Source organism: Budorcas taxicolor, chromosome 20 (genome assembly GCF_023091745.1).
Source record: "Budorcas taxicolor isolate Tak-1 chromosome 20, Takin1.1, whole genome shotgun sequence".
Taxonomy (NCBI): Eukaryota; Metazoa; Chordata; class Mammalia; order Artiodactyla; family Bovidae; genus Budorcas; species Budorcas taxicolor.
This window is the reverse complement of record NC_068929.1, coordinates 39,558,230-39,570,391: the sequence shown is the minus strand read 5'-3', so window position 1 is coordinate 39,570,391 and position 12,162 is coordinate 39,558,230. Positions and strand designations below refer to the sequence as shown.

Below are 12,162 nucleotides of genomic sequence, written 5' to 3'. Positions count from 1 at the left end.
ATTTAGAGCAGGTCACTTAACTTCCATGGGTTTTCCAGGCGGCTCAATGGTAAAGAATTTATTGCCAATGCAGGGGACACAGGAGATGCAGGTTCGATCCCTGGGTCAGGAAGATGGTTTGAAGGAGGAAATGGCATCCCATTCCAGTATTCATGACTGAAAAATTCCACGGACAGAGGAGCCTGGCAGACTAGGCAGTCCATGCGGTAGCAAGAGTGGGACACGACTAAGCATGAACGCAGTTAACTTTTACACGTTTCAGCTTTCTCCTCTGTCAAACGGGGATAATACTAATTAATAACAATACCTAGCTGGTATGGCTGACAGTGGGATTAAACAGTCTTTTAGAGAGGGTCTGGTATAAATGCTAGCCATGATATTAATGGTTAATATTACTTCCAATTTTACATCAGGGAGAATAATTTTTAAGTGGGAAAGAGCAGAACCAACATGGGAGATAACTTCAGGGTAACAGTTATTTGGTTCTGGGTGTCACCTTAGGTCCAACACCTTCTCGGCTGGTGGGAAGGTAGATGCTGTTTATCACAGGTGGAGCTCAAGGCAAAGATGCTGGAGACAGATTCCTGAGTGGAATGGAGGCAGGGCCTAGATGACCTCTAATCTTAAGATTCTGCTACCTTTGAGACTAGCAGCCTTGGCGGGCAGACGCATTGCCTGGCTACCAGACATACATTTAGTATCACCTTCCAAGTGAAGGGCGCAGTCTGTACGAATTTTCCCCTCCAGCTCCGTGTAAAAGGACAAACTCCGGTGTCACATCTAAGACTTCCAATGACTCAAGTCGGAGTGACTTTGAATTTCTTTAGGGACAGTAGTACACTTGAGAACGCCAAAACAAAAGGGAACGTATTCTCAGCTTTGCTAATAAACCAGATCCGGCCCATTACAAACCCTCTAGCCAGGGAATAGATACTTCCCTCCTAAAAGAATAATATCAATCTTTGAGGGGAGGAGGCGAAGGGAGATAGGCAACATCGTTCCCTCCGGTTCCCTGAAGCCAGGTTAACAATGAGGGGCCTGGACACCAGGAGCCTCCCGGGCGCGGCTCGGTGGGGCGGGGCCGGCGCGGAGTCCCCCAGGTCAGCCACCCAGGCTTCCTCTGCGGGGTACTTCCTAGGGCCTTTGATCTTCCCCCAGGAACTGGCGAAGCCTGCGTTTTCCTCCAGGTTTGTTCCCTCTTGGTTTATTTATCGTATCCGCCTTCTCTTTGGCTCGAAAATCAGCACGCGGCTGTGCAACAGGACTGGTCACGGCGTCTCCTCTCGCCACCTGGAAATCCGGCAACAGGCGCTTTTTCCTGAGTTCTCCGCAGCAAATTGGAGGAGAAAGGGTATTTTTCGGAAATAGCGAGCCGATCTGGGGACCCTGGTCCCAGGCTCAGTGGCCAGGACCCCCTGTTGGCCTCCAGGTCCAGCCTGGCTGGCGCGCGCCCCCCTCCCAGCCGTGTCTTCCCTGTCTACCCGGGGGCTCGAGCTCGCTTCCTTACCCCCAAAGCCGGGCTTAACCTAAAGCTTCATCTCCTCCCCTGGAGGGTCTCCAGTTGTCTTCCTCTACCGGGAGGGCACCCCACTTCCCTGCGCCGGGCCCTAATCTCCACCCGGCGTTTCCAACAGAGTGACCGGCTTCAGCTCTGCGTAAGCGCGCCTTAAATCCCATTTATCTTCTTAGCGCCTGGGTCCCGGCCGGCCCCGCCCCCTCTTCCTCCTGGCCTCCCGCACTGCAAACCTCAGACCCTCGCCCCTGCCCCCTGCTACGCCCCTTACCCCGAGGGCGGTGGAGCGGCCAGAGCGACCTTTGGAGGTGTTGGGAAAAGTGCCCAGGGAAGGGGGAAGCGACCCAGAGGGGCGCGGCCCGAGGAGAGTTTACTAGGGAAGGGCGGGGAGGCCCCGCAAGATTTCAGAATCAGAACCAAGGCAGAGGGTCCTGGGCTCGCAATCACCTAAATCCTGCCCTGCGTCTCTAGAGGTTGAAGTCGGCCCCTCCTAGCGCGCCAATCTAGGTCACCAGCCGGGAAGGGCTGCGCAGGGGGTCGCTCGAGGGGTGATGGGCGGGCTGTCTGCCCCAGCGGTGGGCGCAGAGTCAGTTGTCTCAGGGCCTGCCCCTCTCACTTCCACTCGATTGTAATTCCATCCCCGGGCGGGTCGAGCCTTTCTCCCTCCCTCCGGCGGCCAGCCAGTCCCTCCCCGTCGGCTTTCTCAGCCGTCCCCCTACTCCCCCGCCCCGCTCCGAAAAGCCCTGCCGCTCGCAGCCGGCTTCACTCCAGCACGCCGACCTCCCGCCTGCAGTCCTGCCTGTTTGGACGCCTCCTGGTCCAGTTTCCTCAGCCCTTCGCCCGCTCACCCAGGTCAGGGGCTCCGCGGAGGCTGCGTCCCCCACGTCTCCCAGGAGACGCCCTTTCCGTGTGCGCCCGGGACTTGGTGAAACTTTGCAGGCGCCCGCGGTGAAATGGATTTAATCCGAGGAGTTCTGCTCCGGCTCCTGCTCCTGGCTTCCAGCCTCGGACCCGGCGCTGCGCCGCTCACATCAGCGCTCAGAAAACAAGGTAATGGTGTGAGTGCTCCCGGGAGCACCACGTCCGGAGCGCCCGGGTCCCCGTCCCCAGCGAGGACGCGAAGCTGGCGACGTACCTTCTCTCTCACCCCTGATCCACCGCACTTAACTGGGTTCTTCTCTGCCCAGAGCCTAGAAGAGACGCGAACCTCGCCCTCCCCTTTCCATCCCAGGCGGTTCCAGGGATATTTGTTTGTTGAAAGAAGAATCTCTTTTCCAGACACAGTAGAGGTGGAGGGCTCTGTATTTGACCGCAGAGAGCTGAGAGTTGTGGCAGCGATCACACTGTCTCAATTAGAAGGATTGCAACTGTGCAGGAAAAGTCAAACGGCTCCTCCTGCGTCTCTAAACAGCTTATTGAATTCATACTGTCCAGAGCCCAGCCATTTCCTGTTGAGTGTCTGAAGATTTGCCTGGTGTGCCCTGTGCCCATCTCCGGTCCTTCCCACGCACTGTGTCGGGATGTGGCTTCAGATGTTAGGGGCTTCTTCCACTCGGGCTGTTTTCTCAGAAAGGAGCGCCCAGTGGGTTTATTTTATGCTGTATTTTGAGCTCCTGTCTTTGCGATTTAAACAAAGATAGATAGCCTCATGAGCTATTACAGTGAACTGGAGCGAACTTGAAACACAGTAGCTTGCATTTCCTCTAGTTACACAGGTAAAAAATCTTGTGTTTTTGTCTACTTTGGTTTGGCCCCTGTGGTGAGATTACTCAAAGTAGAACATTCTAAGCAAGAAAGTTCTCAACGTTGTTTCTCTAATGATTTTTATTCCTCTTTGCTGAGGTTATATTTAGAATTCTGAAAAATCTGTTTTTTCTTAGTTTACTTTGTAAGGAGGGTGTTGTCTTATGGGATTAATTATATCTTATGAACAATGGAAACAGTATAACTTTATTTGAATGCAGTCTGCAGAACTTTGCAGAAAGTGCAGTTTGTCTTCACAAAAATTTTTTCCGAAACCAGGAAAATTGTGCTACATTTTACTGGCGAAGTTGTGTCCTACTCTTTGAGACCCAAGGACTGTAGCCCATCAGGCTCCTCTCGCTGTCCATGGGCTTTTTCAGGCAAAAATACTGGAGTGGGTTGCCAGTTTGTTCTCCAGGGGATCTTCCCAACCCAGGGATTGAACCCACATCTCCTGCATTGGGAGGCTGATTCTTTTACCACTGAGCCACCAGGCAAAGAAAGTAATCTTGGCAGATTCCTGTATAACTGCTTAAATATTTGCACTGCTCAAGAATCTCTCTACTTGGAAATATGACTTGTTGCTTTTCAGTTTTGGAAGACACCTTCACCCTTCAAGCTGTAGCAGTCATCACCTACACTTTGCTACCTGCTTTGAAATTTATAGTTGTTATTATTATCTGAAGCGCACTTGAATTATGAGCTATTCTGTTCCTACTGGTCATTGACTTTGGAGAAAACAGCAGCAGTCCCAGGTGATATTGCATTATGTTGTTTCTCTTCATAATGCACACAGACACATATCTTAAAGCATTTCAGTGAAGGAATTCTTCCTAACTTCCCTCCTTAAGATATGCAGATTGTGATCAACTTCCTTCTGTGGATTTATTTACATAAAACCATCTAGTCACAATTTTTTGAACAATGCATAGTTATAGCTGTAGTTCTTTAGCATGAGCAGTGTATGTAATGTTCTTTTAAGGATAGATTTCAATTAATTTAAGCAGATTTTTTTAAAAAAAGTATTGCACAAAAGCCTGCTGTGTAAAACTGCTCATATGGTTCACCATATTTCCTTTCTTATTTTCTATAGTTCCTCTCCTAAAAATATTTCCTACCTGGTTCATCCAGGGTCTCATTCTGTTATTCATGCTATGAATATGCTGTGTTGGTCTCTTTGGTTTTATTTGAAGCATAGATAGGGTTTTGATAGCAGAAACTCTACCTTTTAAATATTTTGGCACATTAAACATATCAAACTGGAGGTGGAAGGAGTGTTTGGACTAGGTTCAGCCTAGGAGAGTTTTTCATTACTTTATAATTTTATCCAGACACTGGCTTTCAGGTTGGAAGGCTGTTCAGATTAAAATGACAGCTATTTCATAAACTTTGGGGGGAAATATCCTCCTGGGCTCATTTACATCCCTTGGAAAGACTGGTTTTTGATCCGGAAAATTGGTCCAGATTAAAAAGTGAATGTGCCCCACTTGGCTCTGATGTGAACAGCAACCAGCTAATTTATAATCTTCCCCAGACACCAGCAAATCCTGCGAGTATCCATGTGGGAGTTTCTTTGTACCTTGTTTCCTCAATAGAAATTGATTTGTGTGCAGTACTTTGAAGGTAGCATGGCTGCCACCTAAGGCATACTGGAACAGTCCTGTTTTATTTGAATGGCCCTGTTTTTCTCCTCACACTCCTAAATCTATCTTTGACAAGTACAGCTTTGTTGAAGTCTTGGATTCAAAATCCACCTGAAAATTCCCCACCCCCATCTAATTCTGGTGAGAAAGAGAAAAACTATGCAGCTTGAAACTCAGTTTTGAGTTTCATTTGGGTCTAAGATAGGCAACCTTTCCCTCCACCCCAAGATAGCTACTCCTCTGTCATTAGTGTCAGTAATGAAACCTCAGCACTTGCTGAGACTCACAAGAAAGGACGGTGGGCAAGTTAAGTCATATTAAATAATAATAACACTGATTAAGTGCTTGCTACTCTTTCCAAAGAACTTGACACGTAATGATTTATTTAATCAACCCAACAGGTCTGTGAGATGGGTACCATTATTATCCTTGTTTAACTGAAGAGGAAGTTGTGGCTTAGAGAAAGAAATTAAATGTCTTAACCAGGGTCACTCATCTAGCAAGCGGTGGAATGGGAATTAAAGTCTCTGATATTTAGGAGCAGAAAGGAGTCCTTAATGGCCTGATTAGCAGAGATGTGCGTCCCTTCAGAGAGGGTGTCCTCCTCCTGGATGAACTGGGGGGCTCCCTTGGGGCTCCCACATTCAAATCACAGACCTGGCAGGAATTGAAACGCCCTCACTTTACAGCTGGGTTGAGCATGACTCAGGGACTTGTCCCAAGTTAACATCAGAAGCCAAGTCTGGAACTAGTACCCAGACCTCCTGAGTGATCTCCAGCACTTCCCTTACCCAGTCTCTCAGCAGCATGTGCAGAGAGGACGGCTGAGCCTCTGATGTGGGGCAGGAGGGAGGGAAAGGAAAATCCAGACAAGACACATCTGCTGGGACCAGAATGCGTCAAGCCACGTGTGTTCCCACAAGCAGATTTGTATCTCACAGTGTTAGCTTAACTCTGGCATACAGAGAGGGCTGAGGGCTCCCCTGCCTTTTCTCTTTCCAGCTGCCTGAGGTCTCAGGGTCAGTGGGACAAGGTCAGAGTTGAAGATTTTCCCCTGGAGAACTGGGGTTCACAGTCATTTTCGGGGGAGATGCAGGTCTGTAATCATTTCCTTTCCACCTTTCCCCCAGTATTTCTCTACAGAAGTGGACTCATACAAAGATCCAGGGAAACTCAGCAAAACAAAAGCCTGGAGGAACAGAGCAGATATAGCTCAAGGGCACTGTGCCTTGGGGGTTGATGGTGGGGAATACGGGCACCTCTAGGTGGTTTCTGCTGCCACTAGTGTGACACTGAATGGCAAGAGGATCAAGCATGGGTCCCGGGTCATCTTGTTCTACTTCCCCCACCTACCTAGAATAACCTGATATTCACAAGAGTTTGCTTACATCCTTACTTGAAGCTCTCATCAAGTCCTTTTCACAGGGCATGTAATTTGGGGGACTCAGCTCTTCTGGACACCCTCCTTCCTTTCCAGCTAACCCTACTCCTTCAGGAGGCTGATCCAGATTGCCTTGCTTTTTGATGAAAACTGGAGCCACAAATACGAGGGAGATTATGTGAGTGTGTGTACTCAGTCTCTCAGTTGTGTCTGACTCTTTGTGACCCTGTGGACTGTAGCCAGCCAAGCTTCTCTGTCCATGAGACTTTTCAAGCAAGAATACTGGAGCAGGTTGCCATTTCCTCCTTCAGGGGATCTTCCCAACCCAGGGATCGAACCTGAGTCTTCTGCTTTGGCAGGTGGTTTCTTTACTACTGGGCCACCTGGGAAGCTATAAATATATATATATATATATATATATATATATTCCGCCCCCTCTCACCCCAACCCAGCACCTAGCTACTAGCATCCCATGCAGTTCTGGCACCATAGCAGAAACATTTCCTCCAACCCATTCTTCCATCAGCCCTCCTACCCTCCTGTTTGTTCCCACTTCACAGCCAATCCCTATAAAGAAGCCCCTGCCTCTCTTTCTCTTTTCTTTGATTTTCTATGAGGTAAAGGGACCTCTGTGAGACCACAATCAGGAGTAAATGTGTGTAACATGAGGCAGTACTTTTTTCTCAGAATTCTTTCTCATGAAAGAGTGACTTGTTCAGAGAGGAACTGAGTGGTGTTTTTTGTTTGTGTTTTTTATTTCTTACGCTGAGATTAGGGCTTTAATAACTTTAGACTTCTTTTGGGAGTAGTTGTCCATCTGTTCATGGGTTGCGTGTGTGTGTGGTCAGTTGCTTCAGCCATGTGTGGCTCTTTGCAACCCTTTGGACTGTAGCCTGCCAGGCTTCTCTGTCCATGGGATTCTCCAGGCAAGAATACTGGAGTGGGTTGCCGTGCCCTCCTCCAGGGGATCTTCTTGACCCAGGCATCAAACGTGCGTCTCCTGCATAGCAGGCGGATTCTTTACTGCTGAGCTACTGGGGTAGCCAGTAGCTCCTCAGAAAGTGGTCCAGTGACCCAGAGCTAGATTTCTGGAAAACATGGCTCAGGTGTCTGAGGCAGAGGGGGGAATCTCAGCTCCTGCAGGGTTATTCTGGGGAGATCCTGTCTTCTCCCACCTCTCCCCCTCCACAAATGGGACTGTATTTCTCCCAACCCACTAAATGAATGAGACGATGTCTCGATTGCAGCAGAGAATCTTCGGAGCTGGTCAAGACCCTTGCCACTTGTTTTGGTCACAGCTAGTTGCAGGTATTAGAAGTGCACCTGCTATTTCAGGGATTAAAAAAAAAAAATAGGGGAAAGATGAGGAGATACTGCAGAGTGTAAATGGCAGTTTATAGGAGAAACACCCCCACCCCCACCCATCTTTGATTGCATTGGCTGTGAACCGCCATTTTGGAGAAGGACCTCAAGGTGTGACTTTACTCTCATGAGCTGAAAGGTATGAGCCCTCTGATCTCATGGGTTGAGGGTTGGGCTTGGGGACAGGGAGAGACTCAGGTGAAAAATCAAATCAAATTGCTGCCACCAGAGGGCACATTTTCTAGCATTGGCTCAGAGCAGGTATTAGACCTGTGAGTCGTTCCTGAACTCCTGTGTGGATAAGAATTCCTGGAGTGCCTCCCAGACATCTGCTTTTTAAACAAGAACCTCAGGTCACGTGGTGCGTGTGGGTCATAGTTCACACTTGGGGACGTGACGGAGGAGAATTTGGGCTCCTCCACTGCCTCTCTTCCCCGGTACCTCCACCCCAGGAACTTTCCAGTACCCCGACACTCTCCACTTCCATGACACACTTGTGTTTCAACCGGAACAGACCAGTGTCTAGACACTCTGCAGGGCTTCTGAAGATTGGATTTAGGACTTGAGATCTTCGAAGGTCGCTGAAGGACATCTCTTCTGAGCAGGTCCTCCTACTTATCCTCTTTCCCCTAGCCCTGTCACTGAGAGATGGCTGCACCCAGGAGGGATGACCTGCAGTAACATCAACAAGAAGCCAGGCTGAACTGTACATGACCAGCCCTTCTCCGGGCTTGGGTGAAAGCACAGACTCTGCCATTCGACAAGTTTGGGTTCAAGTTCTGACACTGTGTTTTTGTTGTTGTTTTCTTTTTCTTTTTTAAAAAATTACCTGGTGACATTAAGGCTAGTTATATTAACTCTGTAAGCCTGGGTTTCCTTGTCTGTAAAAATATCGGTTTGGCCAAAAAGTTTGCTCCGGTTTTTTCATAATGTCTTACAGAAATAGGATAAAGAAAGAACCAACCAATTAAGGATTAAATGAGGTAATGTATACACCAAGGCATTAAAAAGATTAGAAGCGTGAAGCTTGAAGGCAATGTTTATGAATTTGGGCTTGTTTAATCTGGACGGGAATGGAGGGGAAAATATGTGTATTTCTAGGCATCAGAATAATTAACACAGACATGAGTTCATGTACTTTTTATCCTTTCTCATGTGTGTTGATGTATACTTGATAACATAATTTTAAGTTTACCAAGTTGTACAACTCTTTTAGATAAATTGGCAAATCAGAAAGACTCTTTGGTCAACCACATGCCTTGATTTGGGGTTTGGAGATGTAACTGTGAGGTTTGTGGTCTTGCTTGAGTGGATTCTTTTGAGAAACACTAACTCCAAGGGTGATGGACAGTTTTTGTCTGGTAATTGTCATGTGGAAGTTTTGTAGGGTGTTAGGGGTGGGGAGCAACTATTCCTGAAAGAGAATTATCCAGACTGGTATGTGACTGGAGGTTCATGAAAATCTCCACAAAGCTAGATAGCTAAGAAATGGCCAGGGTTTGCTCATTGATCAGCAGATTGGAGTGATTCATGGCTACTACTGGTGACATAGAAAGATAAAAGACTGGACACCAGTGGCTCTTGCATTTCTTATTCATGATTCTGCATTTCCAGAGCTGTAAGAAAAACCCCACTTACCCCAGATAACCAGCTTATTTTAAGAATCAAAGGAAATCAGACTAGTGCTTTGAAAGAGCTAAGGTGCTACACAAAGATAAGATATGATTATCTAACAATACTCACACTAATTATTATTATCTTAACTAATGGGACCAACCTTACTTTCTGAAGCTTTGATCTCTTTTCCAGCCTCTTCCTCCTCATTCCTGCTAAAGATATGTGAAGATTCTTTCTTTGCCTGAGTCTGCAAATCCTGAGCAATTTAAATCTTAACACTTGTGTTTGCTGACAGGGCACCCAAAATCCTGAATCAGATTTAATGCAGTGTTAATGCTGTTTATTTTCCTTGGTGCAAAAAGTTTATATTAGCCAGGTAATGGTTTACATTGTGCAAAAGGAGTTCTATCAGCAGGCACTTTTCTGTAATATCTGGGCAGTTGGAAACGTAATATTTAAATACAACCTGAGTTTAAAGCCTTCCTTGGACAGATGGCTAATTTTATTGATCTAATCTGAGACACTTAGGGATAGGTCCCTTGATCCTTTGCTGGTAATTCTTAGGGTGAGCAGAGACAGAAACACACTGGGTGATGTCTGTGAATTAGACGCTTGTTTGTTTCTAATTTACTTTTTAAATACTTCAGTATAAACAGTCATGGTGTGAATTACTTTAATCTGTACCCTAAGGGCGCTTAATTAACATTTGAAGTTATCCAGGGTAGAAGGTACCGCTCCAACATAAGAGTTTGCACTTTTTTTTAATCCCTTGGTGATGTGTGGTAGCAGTGGTTAAATATTTTGAACTTCACCTCTGTGCTGGCCAGTAATCTACACTCCAGGGCTCATTGGTTAGTTACCACCTGAAGAATTTTATTGCAAGGTCCACCTTCAAAGGTGGTTGGGGAAAGTACTCTGAGTGATGCTATCAAAAATGCAGACTGGAGGGTTTGGTAATTAGCACACATTGTGTTAGAAATGTTTTCATTAGCGAAATATATGGTTGGCTAGAAAGACTGTGTGTGCCCCTCTATTTTTGCATGGACAAAAAGTAACAATCCAGCAAGCCCCGAGGGTCAAGTTGCTTTGGTGTTGGCTCAGAGCTCCATTCACTCCTGTATCTTTCTCACGTAACCATAGGCTCCTTTGCCCAATGGCCCTGGATGACTTGCTGATCCTCCCATTAGAATACCTATGCAATTTTGTATTATGGAATTCAATAATATCTGCCTCCAGCAATGTGCTTGCGGCTATAACAAACAACTTCAAAATCTCAGTGACTTGACCTAAAATTTATTTTTCATTTACTCCAAGCCCAAAGTGAATATTTCTTCATGGGCAGCTCCCCTGGGCTGCTCTCCTCCAAAAGGTGACTTGAAAACCTAAGTCACTCGGTCTTTAATACCTCCATCTTGTACTACCGCCATCTTTAAAATGGGCCTCCAAGGTGTCATAGAAGGTAAATAGAAAGAAGTCTTGTATGGGAGACATTTGTGTCCCGGGCCAGAACAGGATCCCTGGGCCCCAACCGAACCGTAATGAAGCTGGGAAATGTAGTTCAACTGTGTACCCGGAAGTCCGTTACCACATGTGGTGAATTTTCTCTGAGGCAGTGCTTTGGAGCTCCTAAGAGAACAAACAAGGATGTTAAAAGTCTAAGTTATTTGAGAATTTTTGTGACTTGCGCATGAATATTTGTATATGTGGCAGCAGTTGGCCTGGAATTTGCTTTTATTGTAGTCTATGTGTTCAGTCGTCCAGTCATGTCCGACTCTTTGTGACCCCGTAGACTGTAGCCGGCCAGGGTCCTCTGTCCATAGAATTCTCCAGGCAAGAATACTGGAGTGGGTTCCATTTCCTTCTCCAGGGGATCTTCCTGACCCAGGGATCAAAACGGTGCCTCCTGTATTGCAGGCAGATTCTTTACCACTGTGCCTTCTGGGTAACTAAATACTATTTGTTGCTATGTATTTCCTACATTTCACAAAAAGTAAAATTTATCCCTTTTGAAAAGTGAAATAACTACCTGGAGGGTTAAATAGAGTGAATTTCTAAGGCACATCAACTAGAACTCCAGTTTTTACCACAGTTTTCTAGAAGCTCCTTCTATTTGTGTCCCATAACAAAAATGACTATTCATGGTAGAATAATTTATTCAGTGACAGATGCATCTTAAAATACAAAAATCATATTTTAGACACCACAGCCTGCTTCGACGGGGATGAAGATGGTGTGGACTGATCCCAAAAAGATAAATCGATGTTTTGTTGAACCACTGTGTTTTCCAAAGCACTTTCAAAGAAATAATCTCACTTGATCTTGTAACCCTCGCCTCACTGGGAAGTCAAGGGCTGATGACTCAGCAAAGAGGAAATAGGCACAACCCAGGTCATGAGCCTATCCCCTGATGCTTTTCATCAATGCAGAGGTGTTCTTGCAGCTGCTGGATAAGAGCATGACCACTGTGACATGTTTAGCTCTGCAATCAGGAGGGACCTTGCCAACAGGACTCGCCCACCTTTCACTTGCAGAGGCTCCAGGCATGTCATGGGACACTCTGTGGAATGAATTGGTGCTGCTTTCAGTCATACTCCTGACTGGCTGATGTGTGTTTTGCAAAATACATGATGACTGAGGGGCTATTTGCAAATGAGAAGCAGTTATTATGGCTGGAGGATGGCCCCAGAATCCTTCTAGTACCCCCTACAGAAGACCCTTCTGGGGTCTCAGGAACACCCAGGATACTCAGCCTGGCTTTGTCATTCCTCCAAGCTTCCCATTCCTCCAACATGTAGCCATTTTCTTTAGTGGAAATGGTATTTGCTAGACCTATGCCTCAATGTGGCATATTTCAAAGGTTTATCATTCAAGTCTCAAGACTTTCTAATAATTTCTTAGGCATT

The 12,162-nt window shown here is 46.5% G+C and overlaps 1 protein-coding gene across 1 annotated transcript in view; it reads left to right on the top strand.

Moving 5' to 3' along the window:
* Positions 1 to 2,416: 2,416 nt before the first annotated feature.
* EGFLAM (EGF like, fibronectin type III and laminin G domains) overlaps positions 2,417 to 12,162 on the top strand; it is a 187,378-nt gene continuing 177,632 nt past the window's right edge. The window contains exon 1 of the mRNA XM_052659149.1: positions 2,417 to 2,563. Coding sequence (XP_052515109.1) covers positions 2,467 to 2,563 — 97 coding nt within the window. The 5' untranslated portion in view covers positions 2,417 to 2,466. The remainder of the gene's footprint in view (positions 2,564 to 12,162) is intronic.